Source organism: Pan troglodytes, chromosome 6, assembly GCF_028858775.2.
Source record: "Pan troglodytes isolate AG18354 chromosome 6, NHGRI_mPanTro3-v2.0_pri, whole genome shotgun sequence".
Lineage (NCBI taxonomy): Eukaryota > Metazoa > Chordata > Mammalia > Primates > Hominidae > Pan > Pan troglodytes.
In genome coordinates this window covers 39,085,260-39,109,083 of record NC_072404.2, presented here as the reverse complement: position 1 = coordinate 39,109,083, position 23,824 = coordinate 39,085,260, and the positions used below count along the sequence as shown (strand labels likewise).

The following is a 23,824-nucleotide window of genomic DNA, read 5'->3' as shown; positions in this document are numbered from 1 at the left end:
ACTTATATAAGTTGCCCAAAGGAAAAAAAAAGTCATTTCCACAGCAAGAAAATATGTGTACATTTGTCAGCTAACTAAGCAGAAATGTTCCACTTAGACTACACCCTTCAGGTAGAATGAAAAATGGTGTGTGCTGAATGGCCAATGTTTAAAACAGTGCCTCTACTATGTGACTCAGCTGGGTGAATGTTTCTTTCATATATAGTCCTACTTTTTTGTGTACCCAATTTACTATAATATAGCAATGTTAATGTGATTTTTATCACAAATTGGATTGGCTGTTTACACTAAAATTAATCTTTTGACACTCATGATATACGTTTTAAAGTATGTTCTGATACCTAAATAATGAAGACACTTCCTAAGCAGAATTATATGATATGAACTCCAAATATGGTAAAATGAGTGAATTCAACCACTTCCCTAAATTGATCATCTGTTGGTGATCAATTTCTACACAGATTTCTACACAGATCAATTTCTACACCAATTTCTATTGGTGATCATCTGTTTCTACACAGATAAACTGCAGTCAGTGAGACATAATCAATCACATCCTAACAAGTGCTTATAGAAAACTTAAGTGAGGAGATGAAGTAATATAATCAAGAATAGTCCTCCTTTCATCCTTTCTATTTCTCAGTTGTATTAATTCACTTATTCATAGAGCAAATATATATTGAGCACCCATTATTTGGCAAGCACTAAGGACACAGCAGTGAACAAGACAACTCATGGACATAGATGGTTGTGATAATCATAATGATTATGATGATGTTGATGATTATTATAATGTAGAAAGAAGTAAAATGTAATTTGATGATAATGACAATCATAACAATTATCATAACATTCAACAAAGTAGATTCTATTATTATTCCCATTTTGTGGATGAGAAAATTGAGACTAAGAAAATTAAGTACCTTGCCTTGTGTCACACAGATAGAAACAGGGGAAAAATTAAGTATTGGACCAACTATATACTCTTAAGCTACCCTACCACCACCACCACCATAATGTATTAAAGACTAGAAATCATCAAACTTTGAGCTAGGCCACTACTCACAAACCTTATCTAACTGAATCTCCAACAAAAATCTGGTAGGGTCAGTATTATTCAGCTACATTAGTATTACGTCAATGCTATGGTACTAAGAAAGTTTGAAAAAAAAATTTTTTTAAGTAGGATTAGAACTAGGGCAAGAAGCCCTTCTACTGCTCTCTCTTCCCCCACAACCCCACTTCTTTTTAAAACAGAAATCCTGCCCAAGGAGCTCCTTACTGGCACTAAGGGGCTACTAATGTTTTTATCTAGAAAATAACAACGCCTACAATTTGTTATCCTCCCCGAAGTGTCTACTTGGAGGACCAAACTTTAAACCAAGGCATTTTGGTCCTAATTCATCAGAGTTTACCACTCTTATAAACCCCTTTAAAATCTGCAAGTACACCTACAGAAATTGAATCAAAGTTAGGAGAAACCACGACAGAAACGTTCAAGTCATCTTCTCTCTCAGTCATGGGCCAAACACCTGTGATTTAAAAAAAGAAAAATTATTTAATCATAAAGTAAAACTTTCTGTATATAGTTTTTCTTTAAAGGTTTGTCTATACCACATATAAAAAAAACCCCATAAACATACTCACAAGTTGAAAAAACTAATGCATTACAGTATTAGAAGCTTGATGCTAATTCTTTCCCTCTATAATATGGTAAAAAATATTGTCTTTTTCTGCAGATATTTGCTAAGATGTGAGCCATTGACTGACCAGCATTAGGAATTTCAATGCCCTCTCTGTAACTACTAGTGGAAGCCCAAATTAGTACAGCCCTTGTGAAGGTAAGTTGGCTAGAACTAGCAAAATGTAAAATGAACATATCCTGTGACTTAATTCTACTCCCAAGAATGTATCCAATACCCATAACCATGCCCAAGGAGGTCTCTAATGTTAGTAGTTATTTTTTCAGAAATGAAAACAACCTAAATATCTATATATCTATTAATAGGCTAATTATTAAATAAATCATGGTATATCTGTACTATGCAATGTCCCAAAGTCATAAATAAGGGTGCTGTCCATCTTTACATACTGATATTTTAAAAACTCCAAAATATATCTATTAACTTTTAAAAAGCAAGATGTAGTACAATGTGTCTAATATGCACATATTTGTGTCAAAACAATTACATAAACATGAATATTTTCTAGACAAATACACAAAAGCTCTTGATAAGGATTGCCTTTAAGGAGTGAAACTAGGATCTTGGGTTGAACAAAGATTCACCTTTCATTATTTATCCTTTTAGTACTGAATTATTTTTACCATATACATGTTATTTTCATAATTTTAAACATGTTTATGTTGCATAATGAGATATTTATTCATAGTATCAACAAAGATCTTAAACAAAAAACATTTTTAAGTTATATATATTTATATATATAATATATATACATATCAAACTATTGGCTACCTACTTAACATCCATTCTTCCATCCTCCCTCTGTGTATTGGAACCCTAATTTCGTGGAGCTATTCACCTTCATCTCAGAGAAAGTCACCCCTTCCAGGCTCCAGGGTCAAATCCAATCATCGTGATTTCCTTCCACTGACCATTTGTTGTTTTAGCCATGAACATGGGACTTAATCCTGGCAGATGGAAGGTAAGGGAAGTTGGGAGTGGAGAGAGCTGGCACATGTTTCTGGGAAAGCTATTCCTCCCTAATAAGAGGAGAGACTCAGGAGAAATAGCCTGATGATTCTTCCCTGGAAATCATATCTGCACATAACACCTAGAATTGCTGAGATCACCCTGTGACCCTGAGAGGAAACATTCCCCACACTCTGAGGATGGCTGACTGAAAATATGAATCAGCTATCTCATAAAAAAAGGAACTGCCTACAACTGCTATCAGGCATTCCCACCAAACTGCACGATTTGGAATGGGAATTTCCATAACTTAATGAGAGTACAAATGGCTGTTCATTGCCCATCCCAATAACCATTCTTCAATTCTTCTTTACTTAAAGCCCAACTTTATTCTAAGCAACAAAATACTCAGCTAAGTCATGTAATTCCCCAGCCAGTTTTGCAGCTTGGAGTGGCTGGTGAGATTTAAGTAGGAGCCATTCAGGGTGTGGCTTCCAAGAAAGCTCCTTAAGGGGGCTGACTCAGCAGCAGTGCGAGGGCAGGAGTTCCAAAAGCCATGCAGGACCAATATATGACTCCGAGATAGAAGGAATCAAGAGTCTCTGATGACTGTGGAACTGCCAAGCCAACCCTGGACTGCCCATCACTAGGTTTCTTTTGCAAGAGAAAGAAAGAAACCTCTATCTTATTTGGGTATCTTGTAACATGTAGCCAGACAGAATCCTAAATGAACAATGTCACAAAATACAAATGATTCTACTACTCAGTGTTATCATCAGCTTAGTTATCCTGGACATTTCAAATGGAGTGCAGACTTTCATTTATATCCCCACGTCTTACTGCTCTCTGTCCCTTTCTGAAGACACAGCTGTATGGGCACCTATCTCAATGTTGCACCCAGTCCTTCATACTCATGCCAGGTAGACAACATGATCAACTATCTAAATCATAAATAAAATTCTGTCTTTGAAAGTTCCTACGAGTAGATGTTGTTGACTACCGGTAACAAAAATACTAGGCAGGATTCACATTAATGAGTTGAGTATGAAAAGCTTCAGAATCCATGAGCCATACAGAAATCATTACTATGATTTCATGCTTACAACATACATTCCTCTTATAACTTACACACATAAAATCAGCTTCAAAAACACTTTTATTACGGTAGATAATATACACCATGTGTACAACAAAATGTACTCTTTAAACTGGCTTTAAATTTTGCTGCAACTCTTCCTTTGAAAACACTTTTAAAAGCTTTAAGTACTGAACATAACCCACAAGGCTATGAACATTTTTTGTAAGTTAAAGCCCCCAAACTAAAATAAGTGACATTAAAATGAATAATGGGGTCATCAAAAAGTTCAGCATTTTAACTTCTCATAATAAAGAGAAGCTAAAACTGTAATAAAACAATTTTGTGCTTTTATATAATTACAGGTATTTTAATAAACAAACATACCATGGTTTTATAAGGGTACAAGTTACTAAATTTTTTTCCATATCTAGAAATAAAATGTTTTAAATACCTCTCAGTTTAAAAAGTTTCCCTTTGTTTCTTTCCCAGAAATAAAACTAAATGATGGTGGCATAGAAGGGGCAAGGAACTTCAAACATTAATTAAAAATTGAGGTTATGTAAATCATGCACTTTGCACCTAAGTCTGTGGGTGTATCCCTATCTTAATTAGCAGTTATTTTAAGACATACTGAAGGATCAAGGTAATGACAAGTAAAACAGCCTAAACTTTCTCACCCAAGGTCATCACTATAACCATCAAGAAATAACTTTTAGCTGTAAGGGATTTTCTGAGAAATTTCATATTCAATTAATGTTAATCAAAATATTATTGGAACATTACTATGGAAAGGGCAAAATCTCAGGACAAAATTTGAAATGAAAGCCATATTATTTAATGAACTCTGGAAATTTCATGTTTCATGCCTATGCCACCCTTCCCCAATTATATTTTTAAATGACAAAACAAGACTTATAATTCTATTATTCCCAAAAATGCTAGTAACAAAAATTGAAACAAAAAATTATATACTGCGATATGACACATCCCATTTTAACCACTCTCTATTTGACATGGCAGCGCTGACAACAAATAGATTTTTAAGTAATTGGAGGTACTTGAAAGACCTGAACTTCACTGGTTTACTTTCAAAACTTTCTAAAAGAATGTGTGAAACCAAAGCATAATAACTTTATTTTAATATTTGTATTTTAAAAATATATTATCTCAATTCCTCAGGACCAGAGGAATACAATGTTGGTAACATAGACTCAAAAGTACATAAATCTAGTAAAATGATTGGATCAGGATTAAGATTGGCTCTGTTGTTTTGGTTGGCTTTTGATGCTCTGCTTCTTTTATTATTCCTACTTGTTTTAACATTTCTTTTATGTGAAAATAGTCCATATTTTTTCTCATTAAAAAAATACTTTTACCTGACCCTGAAAAGGGAACTTGAAGTAATGCTTTTCACATGTCCAACTCAAACTGCAGGATTGGTGTTTTGTTTCTCCTTTTAATTTACAAAAAAAATTATACCCTTGTGAGTCCCAAAGTAAGATAATATTGAGTTATTCAAAACTCGGGAACTGAAAATATCATCAGCCTCTGAGTCATTAGAAATCAGCATACCGCAAGCTACACACCATTTGGATGGTTAATTAACTACAAACATAAATTATGTCACTAAGCTGCAAATGACTACATTTTTAGTAACAAAATGGTAGCTCATGTGCTTTGGTTTCTTTTAAAAGAAGAACTAAAGTTGTTTCAGGAGTATAAGAAGTTAATAAATGACCACTCTAAATTTTAATGCTCTTCTCAAGGCCTAAAACCACCACCCAAAGAAGTACTTCTTCCTTTCTTAGCATGTAAAGAAAAAAACTAGATAGTGCTGTCCATGAAACATTAACAACAAAAGCACTTTCTTAAATAAAATACGTTTTCAGAAGCCATAACATACAAAGTAGACATAAAGACCTTGGGTGCTAAAGAGCAATACTGTTTTTACAAATATGATTTTAATTAAGCCTAGAGGAGAAAATTAACAAATACACAAAATAATATCTATCTACAAGATAATATGAATTTCACAATGAATACTAAAATAATAAAAAGCTGCAAATGAGATACCTTGTGATTTGTTAACATCTTTGATGATTTTCTGAAGTTCTTTCATTTCTACATCAAGTTCATCATAGTTTAGTTCTCGAGATTGAACGTTTGGAGCTTGGAACAGAGAAGGATCTGTCCCCAGGTATGAACACTGCAAGTGACCATCATCACTCAGAGTGACTATCACTCCCTTTAAATCACTACAATAAGGAAGAGAAAATGAGACATAATTTTAAATTTCAGTAGAGTTAGTCTTGACCAACTACATTTTTACTCAATTCAGCATCAACACACCATTAAGAAAATAACTATATATCTATTTCTAAAGTTTTACTTCAAAGACTAAATTCAAATGTTTCAAACACGATTTGTATTTACAGAAGTATTCCCAATGTTAAGGTCCACTAAGGCCGGGAAAAAAGCTTAATTATTATAATAGCTACCACTTTTGGGGACCTAAATACAAAGCAAATCCTGCTCTAAGAGCATTTTAAGTACTGTTTTTAATCCTCCTTCCAGCTACTACTTGGCATTTCCGTAATAAGCATGTGAACAACACTTTGGAGGTACAATGGACCAAGAGATGGAGCGGGGCTGCTGGCTGGCTGAAGACCAGGAAGGAGGCACAGGAGTGAAGACAGGACAACCCAGGGGACAGAAAACCAACGAAGTTGATGTGGGAAGCCATCGGAGGTCTTGCGAAAAAAAAAGTGCCCCCGGTCTTTCCTCATCCTTTTCCCTCTCTACCCTTAGGATTCATGTTTGCCCTCTTTCCCAGGTCCTCCCATCACAGCTTCCTTCACACGCTCTCCTATTCAAGTGGCCCTCTGGTTTGTTCTCTCTTTCTCTTCACTTTTAGCTAGAAGCAGCCAATTGTCCCATTTACTAGCTCTTCCTCTATCACTCTTCTCATCCTCATTATCTTTTTTATTCCCCATTCTTTCACTCTTCCTTCTCTCTTAGGCTCCCTGAGGTCTGTTTTACTCTAGAAACTAGCCATAATATATAAATTATGGATAATTTTAGCACACAATTTTTTTAAAGTTGTAAGTTTTTGTGAACATGTCATAAAAAGTAGCTGAGATGAATACTGTATTTGCTTCCTCCCTAAGTTTGCCATAAAAACAAAAAAATTCAACATCGTGATAAGCCATTTTGAGTTGATACATAATGGATTTGTTTGACTCACTTTTGTTTGTTAGGTTTTCTACAGAAACTTTTGATTTTTTTTTTAAGTATTTTCTACTCGGTTCTAAAGGTTAGATATTAATCAAAAATAATAAATTGGGCACAGTAGCACAAGCCTGTACTCCCAACTACTTGAAGAGGCAAAGAATCACTTAAGCCCAGGAGTTTGAATCCAGCTTGGGCAACATAGCAAGACCTTGTCTCTAAAAGTAAACAAAAATAGAAAAATTGTGAGAGAAAAGAAGATTTTTAAATGTTGCTGTTCATCTGAAGAAGAGAAAAGGACATAAAGTATATAACAGATAAGGCATGTAAGAGTCTAGGATTATTTAGAATGAACAAAAATGTTTAAAACTCCCCAACAGTGGATCATGGCAGGTAGTCATTTCATTAATCTAAAAGCTCAACTGGGTTGGGAGTAGATACTACATTGCTCAGTTCTGCCCATAAGATGGTCACCAGCATCCACTTCACCACCTGCCTTAAACACAACATTCCAATACACATCATCTCCAGGACTCAGGCATAGTCAGTGACATGCAACCCTGTCGTATTACTTGAGAGGAATAAAAAATAGATTGTTGTCACTGGTTCAACAGCTAAAGAACTAGACTAGGACGCAGGAGACTTGAGTCTGGCTCTGATGCTGCTCCTGTAGAGCTCAGTCAACTTGGGAAAGTTTTCCTAAATATTCTTTATATGTAAAATGAGAAGGTAAGACTAGATAATCCTCAAAAACTTTAAGTTTTATCCATTGCTTCTGCCATCTACCCCTCAGAAAACAAATAGTCCAAAAATGGAATGATCTTCTTAAAGTATGAAAAGCAACCCCAGAGTACCTTTGGGTTTGAACCTTTCTTTGCAGGTAACTGAAGCCATCTAGTGGCCATGGAAATCCCAACTTTCAGCTCTGACAAGCCCATTTCAAGAGAGCAAATCTTCCCTTCCCTCTGAGTTGTGACTGTAGTCTGTTCCCCATTCTAGCTAGCCCCACTAAGCCCTACGAACCCAATGAGTCCTCAGGCAACTCTAGGGTGCTAAAGCGCAGACCTCTGGGGGGGCTTCTCAGAGAATGTGAGATTCATCAGTTCTTTGAATTCAAACAGGCATTTCCATTTCATCTTCATCCTTTGAACAGTCCATCATACAGAAAAGCTAGCATTACCCAATACAAGTATTCCTCCTTATCTAAATTGAGTTGGTCTTTGAGTTGAAAGGTTTATTACTAAATCAGTTTTATTCCATCAATTTAGATAGCAAATGGCAACAATTTAGATACAAGCCATTTATCTAAAAAATTATCTGAACCTATTAAGTTTCTGAGTTCAAATAGGAAGAGTTTGGATAATAGAGAATACATATATTTCTTCAGACTCTCTAAAAACACTTTTTACTGGTATTTCACGTGTTCAAATGGTAAAGAGAGTAGCCAGGGTCTTCCCTCACCAAAAGAACAAATTTCACCAGAATGTCTTGACAGCTAAGGTAATTATAGAACTTAAGCAATTTACTTTTTAAAAAATCAATTGCAAAAGACATTATAGGCTGGGGATGGTGGCTCACGCCTGTAATCCCAGCATTTTGGAAAGCCGAGGCAGGTGGATCGCTTGAGGTCAGAAGTTCAAAACCAGCCTGGCCAATGTGGTGAAATCCCATCTCCACTAAAAATACAAAAATTAGCCAGGTGTGGTGGCAGGCACCTGCAATCCCAGCTACTCAGGAGACTGAGGCAGGAGAATAACTTAAACCCAGGAGACAGAGGTTGCAGTGAGCCGAGACCACTGCATTCCAGTCTGGGCAACACAGCAAGACTCGGTCTCAAAAAAAAAAAAAGACATTATAGCTTAGTTTGTTTATTTTTATGGCTGAGTAGCATTCCCTGATGATTAGTGATGTCAAGCACTTTTTTATATGTTTGTTGGCTGAAGAAAAAAAAATCTTCTTTTGAGAATTGTCTATTCATGTCATTTGCAAAGATATGAAACCAACCTAAGTGCCCATCAACCAATGAGTGGATAAAGAAAATGTGTATACACACCATGTAATACAACTCAGCCATAAAAAGGAATGAAACAATGTATTTTGCAGCAACTTGGATAGAGCAGGAGGCCATTATTCTAAGTGAAGTAACTTAGACAACTAAATATGGTATGTTCTCACTTACAAGTGAGAGCTAAGCTATGAAGATGCAAAAGCATAAGAATGATGACATGGACTTTGGGGACTGGCAGGAGGGGATGGTTGGGAGAGGGGTGAGGGACAAAAGGCTATATATTGGGTACAGTATATACTTCTCAGCTGACAGGTGCACCAAAATCACAGAAATCACTACTAAAGAACTTATCCATGTAACCAAAAACCACCTGTACTCTAAAAACTATTCTTTTTAGATGAGATTCCTAGAGTAGTCAGATTTGTAGAGACCCAAAGTTGAATGGTGGTTTCCAGGGGCTGGGGGAGGGGGTTGAGAGATACAGTCTTGTAAAGATGAAAAAGTTCTGGAGATGGATAGTGGTGATGATTGCACAGCAGTATGAATGTACCTAATGCCACAGAACTGTACATTTTAAAATGCTTAAAATGGTAAATTTTATGTTATGTATATTTTACCACAATTTAAAAAAACACATAGCACCAAAACAAGGGTGAATGAATAAATTTCAAAAAGCTGTATCAAGAATGATAATATAGTATGTAATTTGTTTAGGGACATTAAAGCCTTCAATCTTGTTTTTCTTTGTTGTTGTTGTTGTTGTTGTTGTTGTTGTTGTTGTTGTTGTTGTTGTTGTTGTTTTGACATGGAGCCTTGCTCTGTTGCCCAGGCTGGAATGCAGTTGGCGTGATCTCAGCTCACTGCAACCTCTGCCTCCCGGGTTCAAGTGATTCTCCTGCCTCAGCCTCCCGAGTAGCTGGGATTACAGGCGCCCGCCACCACACCCAGCTAATTTTTATATTTTTAGTACAGATGGGGTTTTGCCATTTTGGCCAGGCTGGTCTCGAACTCCTGACCTCGTGATCCACCTGCCTCAGCCTCCCAAAGTGCTGGGATTACAGGCGTGAGCCCCGCACCTGGCCTCTTGTTTTTAATTTTTTTAATTCAATAGTTTTTGGGGTACAGGTGGCTTTTGGTTATGACTTCAGGTTTTAGATTTAAGTCTTTGATCCATCTTGAGTTGATTTTTGTATAAGGTGGGAGATAAGAATCTAGTTTTATTCTTCTACATGTGGCTTGCCAGTTTTCCCAGTCCCATTTATTGAATAGGGTGTCTTTTACTGAATTTATGTTTTTGTATGCTTTGTCAAAGATCAGTTCGCTCGAAGTTTGGCTTTATTTCTGGGTTCTCTATCCTGTTCCATTGGTCTATGTGCCCGTTTTTATACCACTACCATGCTGTTTGGGTAACTACAGCCTTGTAGTATAATTTGAAGTTAGGTAATGTGATGCCTCTAGATTTGTTCTTTTTGCTTAGTATTGCTTTGGCTATGCGAGCTCTTTTTTGGTTCCATAAGAATTTCAGGATTGTTTTTTCTAGTTCTGCAAAGAATGATGACGGTATTTTGATGGGAATTGCATTGAATCTACACATTGCTTTGGGCATTATGGTCATTTTCACAATATTGATTCTTCCCATCCTTGAGCTTGGGATTTGTTTCCATTTGTTTGTGTCATCTATGGTTTCTTCCAGCAGTGTTTTGCAGTTTTCCTTATAGAGCTCTTTCGCCTCATTGGTTAAGTATATTCCTAAGATTTTTTGTTGGTGGTGGTTTTCTGGGGGGAGTTGTGTGTGTGTGTGTGTGTGTGTTTTTTTTTTTTTTTTGCAGTTGTAAAAGGGACTGAGTTCTTCATTTGATTGTCAGTTTTGTTGTTGTTAGTGTATAGCAGTGCTACTGATCTATGTACGTTGATTTTGTATCCTGAGACTTTACTGAATTTGATCTAAGAGCTTTTTGGATGAGTCTTTAGGGTTTTCTAGGCATACAATCATACTATCAGCAAATAGTGACAATTTGACTTCCTCTTTTCTAATTTGGATGCCCTTTATTTTTTTCTTTTGTCTGATTGCTCTGGCTAGGACTTCCAGTACTATGTTGAATAAAAGTGGTGGAAGTGGACATCCTTGTCTTATCCCAATTCTCAAGGGAAATGATTTCAACTTTTCCCCATTCAGCATGATGCTGGCTGTGGGTTTGTCATATACGGCTTTTATTACTTTGAGGTAAGCCCCTTCTATGCCTATTTTATTGAGAGTTTTTATCATAAAGCCATGCTGGATTTTATAAAATGCTTTTTCTGTGTCTATTGAAATAATCATATGATTTTCGTTTTTAATTCTGTTTATGTGATATATCACATTTATTGACTTATATATGTTAAATCATCCCTGCATCCCTGGAATGAAACCCACTTGATCATAATGTACTGTCTTTTTGATGTGCTGTTAGATTCGGTTAGCTAGTATTTTGTTGAGGATTTTTGCATCTAATGAAAATTTTAACAATATTGTTCATGTGGGTTAATAAGTAAGGTTCTATGAATGACAGAATGTTATGCTGAACAGAACCATCAATTAAATCCAATACCGTGTACCCTATTGCTTCTGTCTTAAAAGCATCATTAACATTGACAAAATCAAGGTCTCTGAATTATTATTGGTCTGTGAAGTGCATCGGCTGAGCTAAGTCACTAGAATAATGTACTTTATGAAGAATCAGGGTCAAAGAAATTACATTCCTAGGACGTTTGGTTATTTTGTAATTTCAGCAATGGGGCATGAAATTAAACAACAGAATTTTGCTCAGGAATCTGTAAATAATGATTTTATCACTCAGTAAACAGATTCCTGCCTTAACAACACCTTAAAACAAAATTCCAGATGGATTTTTAAAGTTCAATTTAAAAATATGAAACTACAAAAATATTTATCTCCCTTTGAGATGGTAAGAAAACTTTTGCTATAAGAACGCAACAGAGGAAGCTACAAAGGAAGGGATCTCTAAATTAAACTACATTAAAATTTTAAACTTGTTATAGGCTTAAGAATACGACATAATAAGAACAAAGGACAAACTCAGAAAACATTGGCAACCAATATAAAATACAACATTTTAAGTTAAACCATGTGAAGTTCCTGATATTCAACTGGTTTTGACCTATAAAAACAATTTTATAGACCAGGCGCGGTGGCTTATGCCTGTAATCCTAGCATTTTGGGAGGCTGAGGTGGGCAGATTGCCTGAGCTCAGGAGTTTGAGGTCAGCCTGGGCAACACGGTAAAACCCCATCTCTACTAAAATACAAAAAATTTAGCCGGGTGTGGTGGCATGCATCTGTAGTCCCAGCTACTTGGGAGGCTGAGGCAGGAGAATTACTTGAACTGGAGAGGCGGAGGTTGCAGTGAGCTGAGATCATGCCACTGCACTCCAGCCCGGGCGACAGGGCGAGACTCTGTCTCCAAAAAAAAACACAATTTTATATGTTAAATCTAATATGTAAAGAACTCTTATAAATCAATGAAAATGATACTATACCCAACAGAAAAAGGTTAAATAAAGGCCATCTACAGACAATTCACACATAAAAATAATACAGTCAATAAATAAATGGAAAAATTTTCAAAATCAAAAAATGTACATTTTAAAACTTTTTAAAAAGGTATATTTGATTAACACCTCAAACTAGCAAAAAAATTGTATTTAATAATGTGTCCAGCTGTTAGAGAAGGTACACGGAGACATACTCTCATATACTTTTGATACCAATGTAAATTTGTTAGAATCCTTTTAGAGAACATTTTAGAAAAATATATCAAAAACCATAAAAATACTATTGTCTTTTATGCAGTAATCTACTTTCATGGTTATTTTAAAAATTTAGAAACAACCCAAATGATAAGGGGGGAATATTTTTAAATTGTGGTGTATCTATAATAGAATGTCTAGAAACCATTAAAAATCTTATCTTATCAAATATCTGTTATCAGAAAAAATAATAAATGTAAAAGCAAAATATAATACTGCATGTACATTTTATTCTGTTTATAAATATGTATGTATAAAACACGAATTAGGAAAAATACCTAAATGTTAATAGGATGTGACTATCCCTAACTAGTGAAATGATGAATTATTTTCATTTTGTCTTATAGTTACAAAATAAGATTAGGGCCAGGCACGGTGGCTCACACCTGTAATCCCAGCACTTTGGGAGGCCAAGGTGGGTGGATCACCTGAGGCCAGGAGTTCGAGACCAGTCTGGCCAACATGGTGAAACCCCATCTCTACTAAAAATACAAAAATTTGCTGGGAGTGGTGATGTGCACCTGTAGTCCCAGATAGGCAGGAGGCTGAGGCAGGACAATCACTTGAATCCGGGAGGCGGAGGTTGCAGTGAGCTGAGATCGCGCCACTGCACTCCAGCCTGGGACACAAGAGCGAAACTCCGTTTCTAAATAAATAAATACATAAATACATAAATACATAAATAAATAAATAAAAGAAGGAAAACCTTATCCTTTTTTAAGAAAAAAAAGTTCTATTTTCCATTCCCAGTGACTAAATTTCAATCAGTGACTTAAAAATTAAATATCTGTGGGATTAAAAACATTTAACTAGTTTTATTTTTCCAACAAAGCCAATCTATAAAATGTGTAACATGAAATTATTTGAAATATAGCTCAATAGATAGAAAATAAATGGTTTCTTTCATTTCCTAATACGCTAAAACAAAAGAATACTAGTTTTAAAAACAAATAAAAAGAACATGCATTGGACCTAATGTTCTCTTGTTTGGCTTCATTTTATGCAAAATAGGAACATTGTAGGTTATCACATTGTCAAAGTCTGGTTTTTACTACTATATATAGATACCAAGGAAATCTTAAAACCCTAAATAGTATTTACTGCACCCCAAATTTTATTCTACCTCAGTAAGGAGCATATGATTGAAAGGCATTTCCCTTCAAGTGCAGTCAGCCACACTCAGTTCACACAGCTCTTCCTCAGTCCAAAAGTACTGGATGTGGGCACTTGAACATATTTTAATCAATCCACCATTAATCATTTCAGACATTTTTATTGAGCATCTGCTATAAAACAGAAGCTATAAAGGCAAAGAAGACATGAGGCTTGCTGTATAAAAATCTTTGGTCTAATTGGGAGGACTTCAAACTTACTTTAAATAAAAGCAATTGCAATCCAATGTAGTAGATAGAGCACAGTAAGAAGAGAGTGCAATGGGCCTGCATGAGAGAGCAGAGCAAGGCTTCACAGGGCAGAGGATGCAGAAGGTGGATCTTGACCTACAAGTAGATCCCCACAGATGAAAAACAATGGACAAAATAAAGGCAAAGGATTCCAGCCTTGGTGACCTCATTCAGTCTTAACGACTTTAAATACTTTCTTCATGCCAGCTCCCACCTCTATATCTCCAGCCAGACATGTACATCCAGCCCCCTACTTGACAGCTACACTTAGAAGGCCAATAGACATCTAAAGCTCAACATGGCTACCCGTGAGTTCCTGATTTTGGCCCCACCTCTCCAACTCAAAGCTACCCTCCTGCATCTTTCATACTTCTGCTATTGGTAACTCCATTCTTTAAGCTGCTCATCCAGAAAGAACCTTAGAGCCATCCTTGACTCCCCATCCCTTTTCTTTTTCTTGCAACCACATAAATTCCATCAGCAAATTTTGCCAGCCTTACTTTTTAAATATGTCCAGAATCCAACTACTTCTCACCAAGTACACTACTGCATGCATGAAACAAATATTTGTTTTTTAGTGTTTCTTCTTTAGAGACAGACTCTCACTCTGTCACTCAGGCTGGAGTGCAGTGGTATGATAATGGCTCACTGTAACTCAAACTCCAGGGCTCAAGTGACCTGCCTCAGCTTCCGAAGTAGCTGGGACTATAGATGCATGCCAACATACCAAGCTAATTTTTTTGTTGTTGTTAGATATAGGGTCTTGCTATGTTGCAGGTATGGTCATGAATTCCTGGCCTCAGGTGATCCTCCTGCTTCAACCTCCCAAAGCACTGGGAATATAGGTGTGAACCACCACACCAAGCCTAACAAACACCCTTTAATCTGCCCTGGATAACTGCTATTAACCAGCCTCTCCACTTCTATACATGTGCCTCTACAGTAACTTTCCAACAAAGCAGTAAAAATATTCATGTTACCTTATAATCCTCCGGTGGCTCCTCTGGCACTCATAACAAAAGCTCAAGTCCTTACAAGAGTCTTCAAGGCCCTACATAATATGTTCCTCCACCTCATTTTCATTTTCTATTCTGCCAGAATAAAAAATGAAATTGTCCATCCAAGTGGTAGGAAACTGAGTTCCAGGAAACCTTGCCACTGCAGGTAAAGTGTTCTGTGGTCCCAAATAAATTTGAAAGTCTAGGCCACAAGAACCACAATTCCTGGGCAAGTCCTAGTGCTTCACTGGGCTCAGTGCCAGTGGACATGGAGGGCAAAAGACTTAATAAGACACCAGATTGGGCAGCCAAGGGAGTGCTTGCACCACCTTTCCCCGAACACCCAGCAAAGTAGTGCACAGCCCTGGAAAAGACCCCTTCCTTCTGCTTGAAGAGAGGAGAGAGGAGAGTAAAGAGTACTTTGTCCTGTAACTTGGATGCCAGCTCATCCACAGTAGAATAAGGCACTGAGCAGAGACCTCAGGTACCCATTCCAAGCCCTAGCTCCTAGATGACATTTCTAAACATACCCTGGGCCAGAAGGGAACCCACTGCCTTTAAGTGAAAGATCCACTCAAGGCAAGTTTCATTACCTACTGATTAAAGAGCCCTTGGGCCCTGAATAGTCAACAGTGGTAGCCAGGCAGTACTCGTCATTGGCCTTGAGTGGAATTCAGAGAAGTGCTGGCTTCCGGTCAGCACATTCCCAACTGCAATGGCCATGGGGGAGACTCATTCTGCTTCAGAAAAGGAGAGAGAAGAGTAAAGGGGACTTTGTCTTACAGCTTAGGTACCAGCTGGGCTGCAGTGGAGTAGAGCACCAAGCAAGCTCTTCAGGTCCCCAATTCTAATCCTTGGCTCTCGGACAGCAAGCATTTTAGGACCTGCCCTGAGAGGGGAACCCACTGCTCAAGCCTGGCAGCATTCATCACAAGCTGACTGAAGAGCCTGGGGCTTGAGTGAACATCAGCGGTAGCCAGACAGTACTCACTGCAAGCCTAGAGGTGGTAGTAATAGGGAGAGATTCAAGGCAGAAGAGGGGAGGGGGAGGGGAGGGGAGAGAAAAGAGTGGGAAGGACATTGTCTTGTGGCTTGAGTACCAGCTCACTGTACTAAAACAGAGCACCAGGTAGATTCCTAAGTTTCTGATTCCAGACCCTGGCTCCCAGAGAGCATCTCTGGACCCGCCTGGGGCCACAGGAAATTCATTGCCCAAAAGGGAAGGACACAAGCCTGGCTAGCTTTACCACTTGATGATTGTAGAGCCCTAGGGACTTGACCACACGTAAGTGGTAGCCAGGCAGTGGTTATGAGAGGCCTTGGATGAGACCCAGTACATTCTGGATTCAGCTCTTACCCAGCATACTCCCATTGGTGGTGGCCACGGGAGTCCTTGTGTCACTACTCCCCCAGCTCCAGGAAGCACAGCAGAGAGAGAGAGAGACTCTTTTTGTTGGGGAAAAGGTAAGGGAAGAAAGCAAGAGTCTCTCCCTAGTAATCCAGAGAATTATTCTGGATCTCAACCAAGTCCACCAAGGTGATACCACTGTAAGAGCCACAGTGTTACTGGGCTTCAGGTGCCCCCTAATGCAGATATGGCTGCAGTGACCCAAAATCTAGATTGTAACACCCAAGTCCCCCTGAATACCTGGAAAGCCTTCAGAAAAAAGGACAGGTACAAACAAACCCAGATTGCAAAGGCTACAATAAATACCTAACCCTTCAATGCCCAGACACTGATGAATATCCACAAGCACCCAGGCTATCCAGGAAAACATGACCTTACCAAACGAACTAAATAAGGCACAAGGATCTAATCCCAGAGAGACAGAGATATGTGACCTTTCAGAGAAATCAAAATAGCTGTTTTGAGGAAACACAAAGAAATTCAAGATAACACAGAGAAGACATTGAGAATCCTATCAGATAAATTTAACAAAGACATTGAAATAATTTAAAAGAATCAAGCAGAAATTCTGGAATTGAAAAATGCAACTGACATAATGAAGAATGCATCAGAGTGCCTCACCAACAGAACTAATCAATTAGAAGAATTAGTAAGCTTGAAGACAGGCTATTTGAAAATATACAGTCAGAGGAGACAAAAGAAAAAATAATTTAAAAACAATAAAGCATACCTACAAGATCTAGAAAATAGCCTCAAAAAGGTAAATCTAAAAGGCATTAGCCTTAAAGAGCAGGTGGAGACAAAGATAGAGGTAGAAAGTTTATTCAAAGAGATAATAACAGAACTTCACAAACCTAGAGAAAGATATCAATATTCAAGTACAAGGAGGTTACAGAACAGCAAGCCAATTTGACACAAATAAGACTACTGCAAGATCATTAATAATCAAACTCCAAAAGGCAAGGATAAAGAAAGGATCCTAAAAGCAGGAAGAGAAAAGAAACAAATGCCCTACAATGGAGCTCCAGTATGTCTGTCAGAAAACTTCTCAATGGGAACTTTACAAGCCAGGAGAGAGTGGCATGATATATTTAAAGCACTGAAAGAAAAAAAAGACTTTTTCCTAGAATAGTATATCCAGCAAAAGTATCCATCAAACGTGAAGGAGAAATAAAGATTATCCCAGACAAACAAAAGCTGATAGATTTCATCAACACTAGACCTGCCCTACAAGAAATGCTAAAGGGAGTTCTTCAATCTGAAAAAACAAAAAAATGGATGTTAACTAGCAATAAGAAATCATCTGAAAGTACAAAACTTACTGTAATAGCAAGGACACAGAAAAACATAGAATAGTATAATACTGTAACTGTGGTGTGTAAACTATCTTGAGTAAGAAGACTAAAAGATGAACTGAATCAAAAATAAGAGCGACAACAACTTTTTAATACATAGTACAATAAGATATAAAGAGAAACAATAAAAGTTAAAAAGCAGAGGGACAAAGTTAACTGTAGAGTTTTTATTAGTCTTCTCTTTGTTTCTTTGATTTGTTTGCTTGTTTATGAAATTAGTGTTAAGTGTTCATCAGTTTAAAATAATGGGTTGTAAGATCATATTTGCAAGCCTCATGGTAAACTCAAATCAAAACACATACAACAGGGACACAAAAAATAAAGAGTAAGAAATTAAAATGTACCACCAGAGAAAGATAACTTTCACTAAAAGGAAGACAGGGGTCCAGGCATGGTGGCTCACGCCTGTAATCCCAACACTTTGGGATCCCAAGGCAGGTGGATTACTTGAGGTCAAGAGTTCAAGATTAGCCTGGCCAACATGGTGAAACTCCGTCTCTACTAAAAATACAAAAATTAGCCAGGTGTGGTGGCACCTGCCTGTAATCTCAGCTGCTCGAGAGGCTGAGGCAGGAGAATTGCTTGAACCCGTGAGGCAGAGGTTGCAGTGAGCTGAGATCATGCCACTGCACTCCAGCCTGGGTGACAGAGCAAGACCCTGTCTCAAAAAAAAAAAAAAAAAAAAAGGAAGACAGGAATGAAGAAAAGAAGGAAGAGAAGACCAGAAACCACAGAACAAAATGGCAGGAGTAAGTCCTTAATTATTAATAATGAAAACTAAACATAAAAGTACTAAACTGTACAATCAAAAGACATACAGTGGCTTAATGAATTTTTTTAAAAAAAGACCCAATGATCAGCTGCCTACAAGAAACACACTTCACATATAAAGACACAAATAGACTAACAATAAAAGAATGATAAAATATATTCCATGCCAGTGGAAACTAAAGAAGACAAAGAGTAGCTATACTTATATCAGACAAAATAGATTTCATGACAAAAACTATAAAAAGAGATGAAGGAAGTCATTATATAATGATTTTAAAAAAAACTCAATTCAACCAGAAGATATAAAAATTGTAAATATAAATGCACCCAATACTGGAGCATCCAAATAAATGAAGCAAATTATTACTAGAGCAAAAGACACAGGTAGAACCCTGTAAAATAATAGCTATAGACTTCAGCACATCACTTTCAATATTGAACAGATCTTTCAGACACAAAATAAACAAAGAAACATCGGATTAACCAGCATTACAAACCAAATAGAAGTAACAGATATTTGTGGAATATTTCATCTAACGGCTGCAGAATACACATTTTCTTCAGCACATGGATCATTCTCAAAAGCAGACAAAATGTTAGGCCACAAAACAAGTCCTAAAACATTCAAAAAAACTGAAACAACATCGAGAATATTCTCTGACCAAAATGGAATAAAACTAGAAATCAATAACAAGAGGAATTTTGGAAACTATGTAAACACATGGAAATTAAACAATATGCTCCTTAATGAACAGTGGATCAATGAAGAAGTTAAAAGGAAATTGAAAATTTTCTTGAAATAAACGATAATGGAAATGTAATATTCCAAAACCTATGGGATACAGCAAAAGCAGTACTAGGAGGGAACTTTACTGCTATAAGCAGCTACAGTTAAAAAGTAGAAAAACTTCAAATAAACAACCTAATGATGCATCTTAAAGAATCTGAAAAGCAAAAGCAAATCAAACCCAAAATTACTAAAAGAGAAAAATAATAAACATCACAGCAGAAATAAATGACATTGAAATAAAGAAAACAATACAAAAATCAATGAAAGAAAAAGTTATTTTTTGAGATGATAAACAAAATGAACAAACCTTTCACCAGACTAAGAAAAAAAGACAGAAGGCCCAAATAAGTAAAATCAGAGATTAAAAGGGAGACAGTACAACTGATATTGCAAAAATTCAAAGGATCATTAGTGGCTACTATGAGCAACTATATGCCAATAAATTGGTAAACCTAGAAGAAATGGATAAATTCCTAGACACATACAAATATACCAAGATTGAACCATGAGGAAATCCAAAACCTAAACAGACCAAAAACAAGTAATGAGATTGATGCCATAATAAAAAGTTTCCCAGTCAAAAAAAAAAAAGCCTGAGACCCAGTGATTTCACTGCTGAATTATACCAAATATTTTTTAAAAAACTAACACCAATTCTACTTAAATTATTACAAAAAAACAGAGAGGGAGGGAATACTTTCCAACTCATTCTACAAAACCAGTATTATCCTGACACCAAAATAAAGCAAAAACACATCAAAAACAGAAAATTACAGGCCAATAAAACTGATGAACATTGATGCAAAGACCCTCAACAAAATACTAGTAAAGCAACTTCAAAACACATTAAAAAGATCATTCATTAGGACCAAGTGGGATATATCCCTAGGATGCTGGTATAGTTCAACATATGCAAATCAATCATTGTGATACATCAAATCAACACAATGAAGGACAAAAACCATATGATCATTTCGATTGATGCTGAAAAAAAGTATTTGATAAAATTCAACATCCTTTCATGATTTAAAAAACCCTCAAAAAACTGGGTATAGAAGGAATATACCTCAACACAACAAAAGCCATGTAAGACAGACCCATAGCTAATATCATACTGAATGGGAAAAACCGAAAGCCTTTCCTCTAAGATCTGGAACATGACAAGGATGCCCACTTTCACCACTGTTATTCACCATAGTACTAAAAGTCTTACCTACCAATTCAACAAGACAAAGAAATAAAGTTCATCCAAAATTGGAAGAGAAGAACGTAAATTGCCCTTGTTTGCAGACAATATGATACTACATTTGGAAAGAACTAAAGACTCCACCAAAAAAACTAAAGAACAAATTCCGTAAATTTGCAAGATACAAAATCAACATACAAAAATCAGTAGCATTTCTATATACCAATAGTGAACAATCTGAAAAAGACACCAAGAAAGTAATCCCATTTACAAAAGCTACAAAGAAAATTAAATACCTAGGAATTAACCAAGGAAATAAAAGGTCTCTACAATGAAAACTATAAAACACTTTTGAAACAAATTGAAGAGGACAGAAAAAAACAGAAAGATATTCCATGTTCATGAATTAGAAGAATCAATATTGTTAAAATGTCCATACTACCCAAAGCAATCTATACACTCAATGATATCCCTATCAAAATACTACTGACATTCTTCAGATAAATAGAAAAAAATAATCCAGTGATTTATATGGAAGCACAAAAGACCCAGTATAGCCAAAGCTATCCTGAGCAAGAACAACAAAACTGGAAGGATCACATTACCTGACTTCAAATTAAACTACAGAGCTATGGTGACCAAAATAGCATGGTACTGGCATAAAAACAGACACAAAGACCAATGGAACAGAAGAGAGAACCCAGAAACATCACTGTAGATGAATGTATTTACAGTGAAATAATTTTTGATAAGGCTGTCAAGAACATATATTGGGGAAAGGACAGTCTCTTCAATAAGTGGGTCTGGGAATACTGGATATCTATATGTACAAGAATGAAACTAGACCCCTCTCCCCATGTACAAAAATCAAATCAAAATGGATTAAAGACTGAAATCTTTTATCTCAAACTATGAAACTACTACAAAAAAAAACATTAAGGAAACTCTTCAGGACTACAACGAGATATAATCTCACCTCAGTTAAAATGGCTTTTATCTAAAAGTCACGCAATAACAAATGCTGATGAAAATATGGAGAAAAGGGAACACTCATACATTGTTGTTGGAAATGAAAATTAGTACAACCACTATGAAGAGCAGTTTCAAAGTTCCTCAAAAAACTAAAAATAGAGCTACCATATGATCTAGCAATCCCACTCCCTGTTATATACTCAAAAGAAAGGAAATCAGTAGATTGGAGAGATATCCAGTCTCATGTTTATTGCAGCACTATTCACAATAGCCAAGATTTGGAAGCAACCTAAGTGTCCATCAACAGACGAATGGATAAAGCAAATGTTGTTATACATACACAATGGAATACTATTCAGCCATAAAAAGAATGAGATCCTGTCATTTGCAACAACAAGGATGGAACTGCAGGTCATTATATTAAGTGAAATAAGCCAGGCACAGAAAGACAAAGTTTGCATGTTCTCGCTTATTTGTGGGTGCTAAAAATTAAAACGATTGAATTCATGAAGATAAAGAGTAGAACAATGATTACCAGAGGCTGGGAAGGGTAGTGGGAGAAGGATGGATAATGGGTACAAAAATATAGATAGGAAGAATGAATAAGATCTAGTATTTGCTAGCACAACAGGGTGACTAAAGTCAACAATAATTTTTTGTATATTTAAAAATAGCTAAAGAGTATAACTGAACTGTTTGTAATACAAAGAAGAGATAAATACTTGAAGTGAAGAAACTCCCATTGCCTTGATGTGATTATTAAGCATTGTATGCCTGTATCAAAACATCTCCTGTACCCCATAAAAATATAATGCTACAATGTGCCCACAAAAATTAAAAATACTTTTTTATATGTTTGTGGCCATTTGTATATCTTCTTTTGAGAACTGTCTATTCATGCCCTTGGCCCACTTTTTGATAGGATAGTTTGGTTTTTTTCTTGCTAATTTGTTTGAGTTCCTTGTAAATTCTGGATATTAGTCCTTTGTCGGATACATGGATTGTGAAGATTTTCTCCCACTCTGTGGGTTGTCTGTTTACTCTGCTGACTGTTCCTTTTGCTGTGCAGAAGCGCTCTAGTTTAATTAAGTCTCACCAATCTATCTTTGTTTTTGTTGCATTTGCTTTTGGGTTCTTGGTCATGAAAAAATATTCAACATCACTAATGATCAAGGAAATGCAAATCAAAACCACAATGTAATACCACCTTACTCCTGCAAAAAAATGGTCATAATAAAAAAAAATAGATGTTGGCATATATGGGGTGAAAAGGGAACACTTCTATACTGCTGGTGGGAATGTAAACTAGTACAACCACTGTGGAAACCAGTGCAGAGATTCCTTAAAGAACTTAAAGTAGAACTACCATTTGATCCAGCAATCCCACTACTAGGTATTACCCAGAGGAAAAGAAGTCATTTTATGAAAAAGATGCTTACACATGCATGTTTATAGCAGCACAATTTGCAATTACAAAAATATGGAATCAGCCCAAATGCCCATCAATCAATGAGTGGATAAAGAAACTGTGGTACATATATACAATGGAATACTACTCAGCCATAAAAAGGAATGAATTAATGGCATTTGCAGCAACCTGGATGGAACTAGAGACTATTATTCTTTTTTTTTTTTTTTTTTGACATAGAGTCTTGCTCTGTCACCCAGGCTGGAGGGCAGTGGCACGATCTCGGCTCACTGCAACCTCTGCCTCTCAGGTTCAAGCGATTCTCCTGCCTCAGCCTCCCAAGTAGCTGGGATTACAGGTGCCCACCACCATACCCAGCTAACTTTTGTATTTTTAGTAGAGACGGGGTTTCATCATGTTGGCCAGGCTGGTCTCAAACTCCTGACCTCGTGATCTGCCCACACTGGCCTCCCAAAGTGCTGAGATTACAGGAGTGAGCCACTGTGCCCAGCCCTCGAGACTATTATTCTAAGTGAAGTAACTCAGGAATGGAAAACCAAACATCATATGTTGTCACTCTTAAGTGGGAGCTAAGCTATGAGGATGCAAAGGCATAAGAATGATACAATGGACTTTGGGGACTGCGGAAGGGAAGGAGAGGAAGGGGGGTGAGGGATAAAAGACTACAAATTGGGTTCAGTGTATACTGCTCAGATTATAGGTGCTCCAAAATCTCACAAATCACCACTAAAGAACTTA

General features: G+C 36.6%; 1 protein-coding gene across 16 annotated transcripts in view; it reads right to left on the bottom strand.

Moving 5' to 3' along the window:
- The window catches only part of BBS9 (Bardet-Biedl syndrome 9), a 797,962-nt gene that overhangs the window by 562,131 nt on the left and 212,007 nt on the right, over window positions 1–23,824 (bottom strand). For all 16 annotated transcript variants that reach the window (XM_063814159.1, XM_063814155.1, XM_054655541.2 and 13 more), the window contains 2 exons: window positions 5,806–5,987; window positions 1,456–1,532 (listed from right to left, as the gene is read on the bottom strand). In XM_063814159.1, the coding sequence (XP_063670229.1) occupies window positions 1,456–1,532; window positions 5,806–5,987 (259 nt within the window). The remainder of the gene's footprint in view (window positions 1–1,455; window positions 1,533–5,805; window positions 5,988–23,824) is intronic.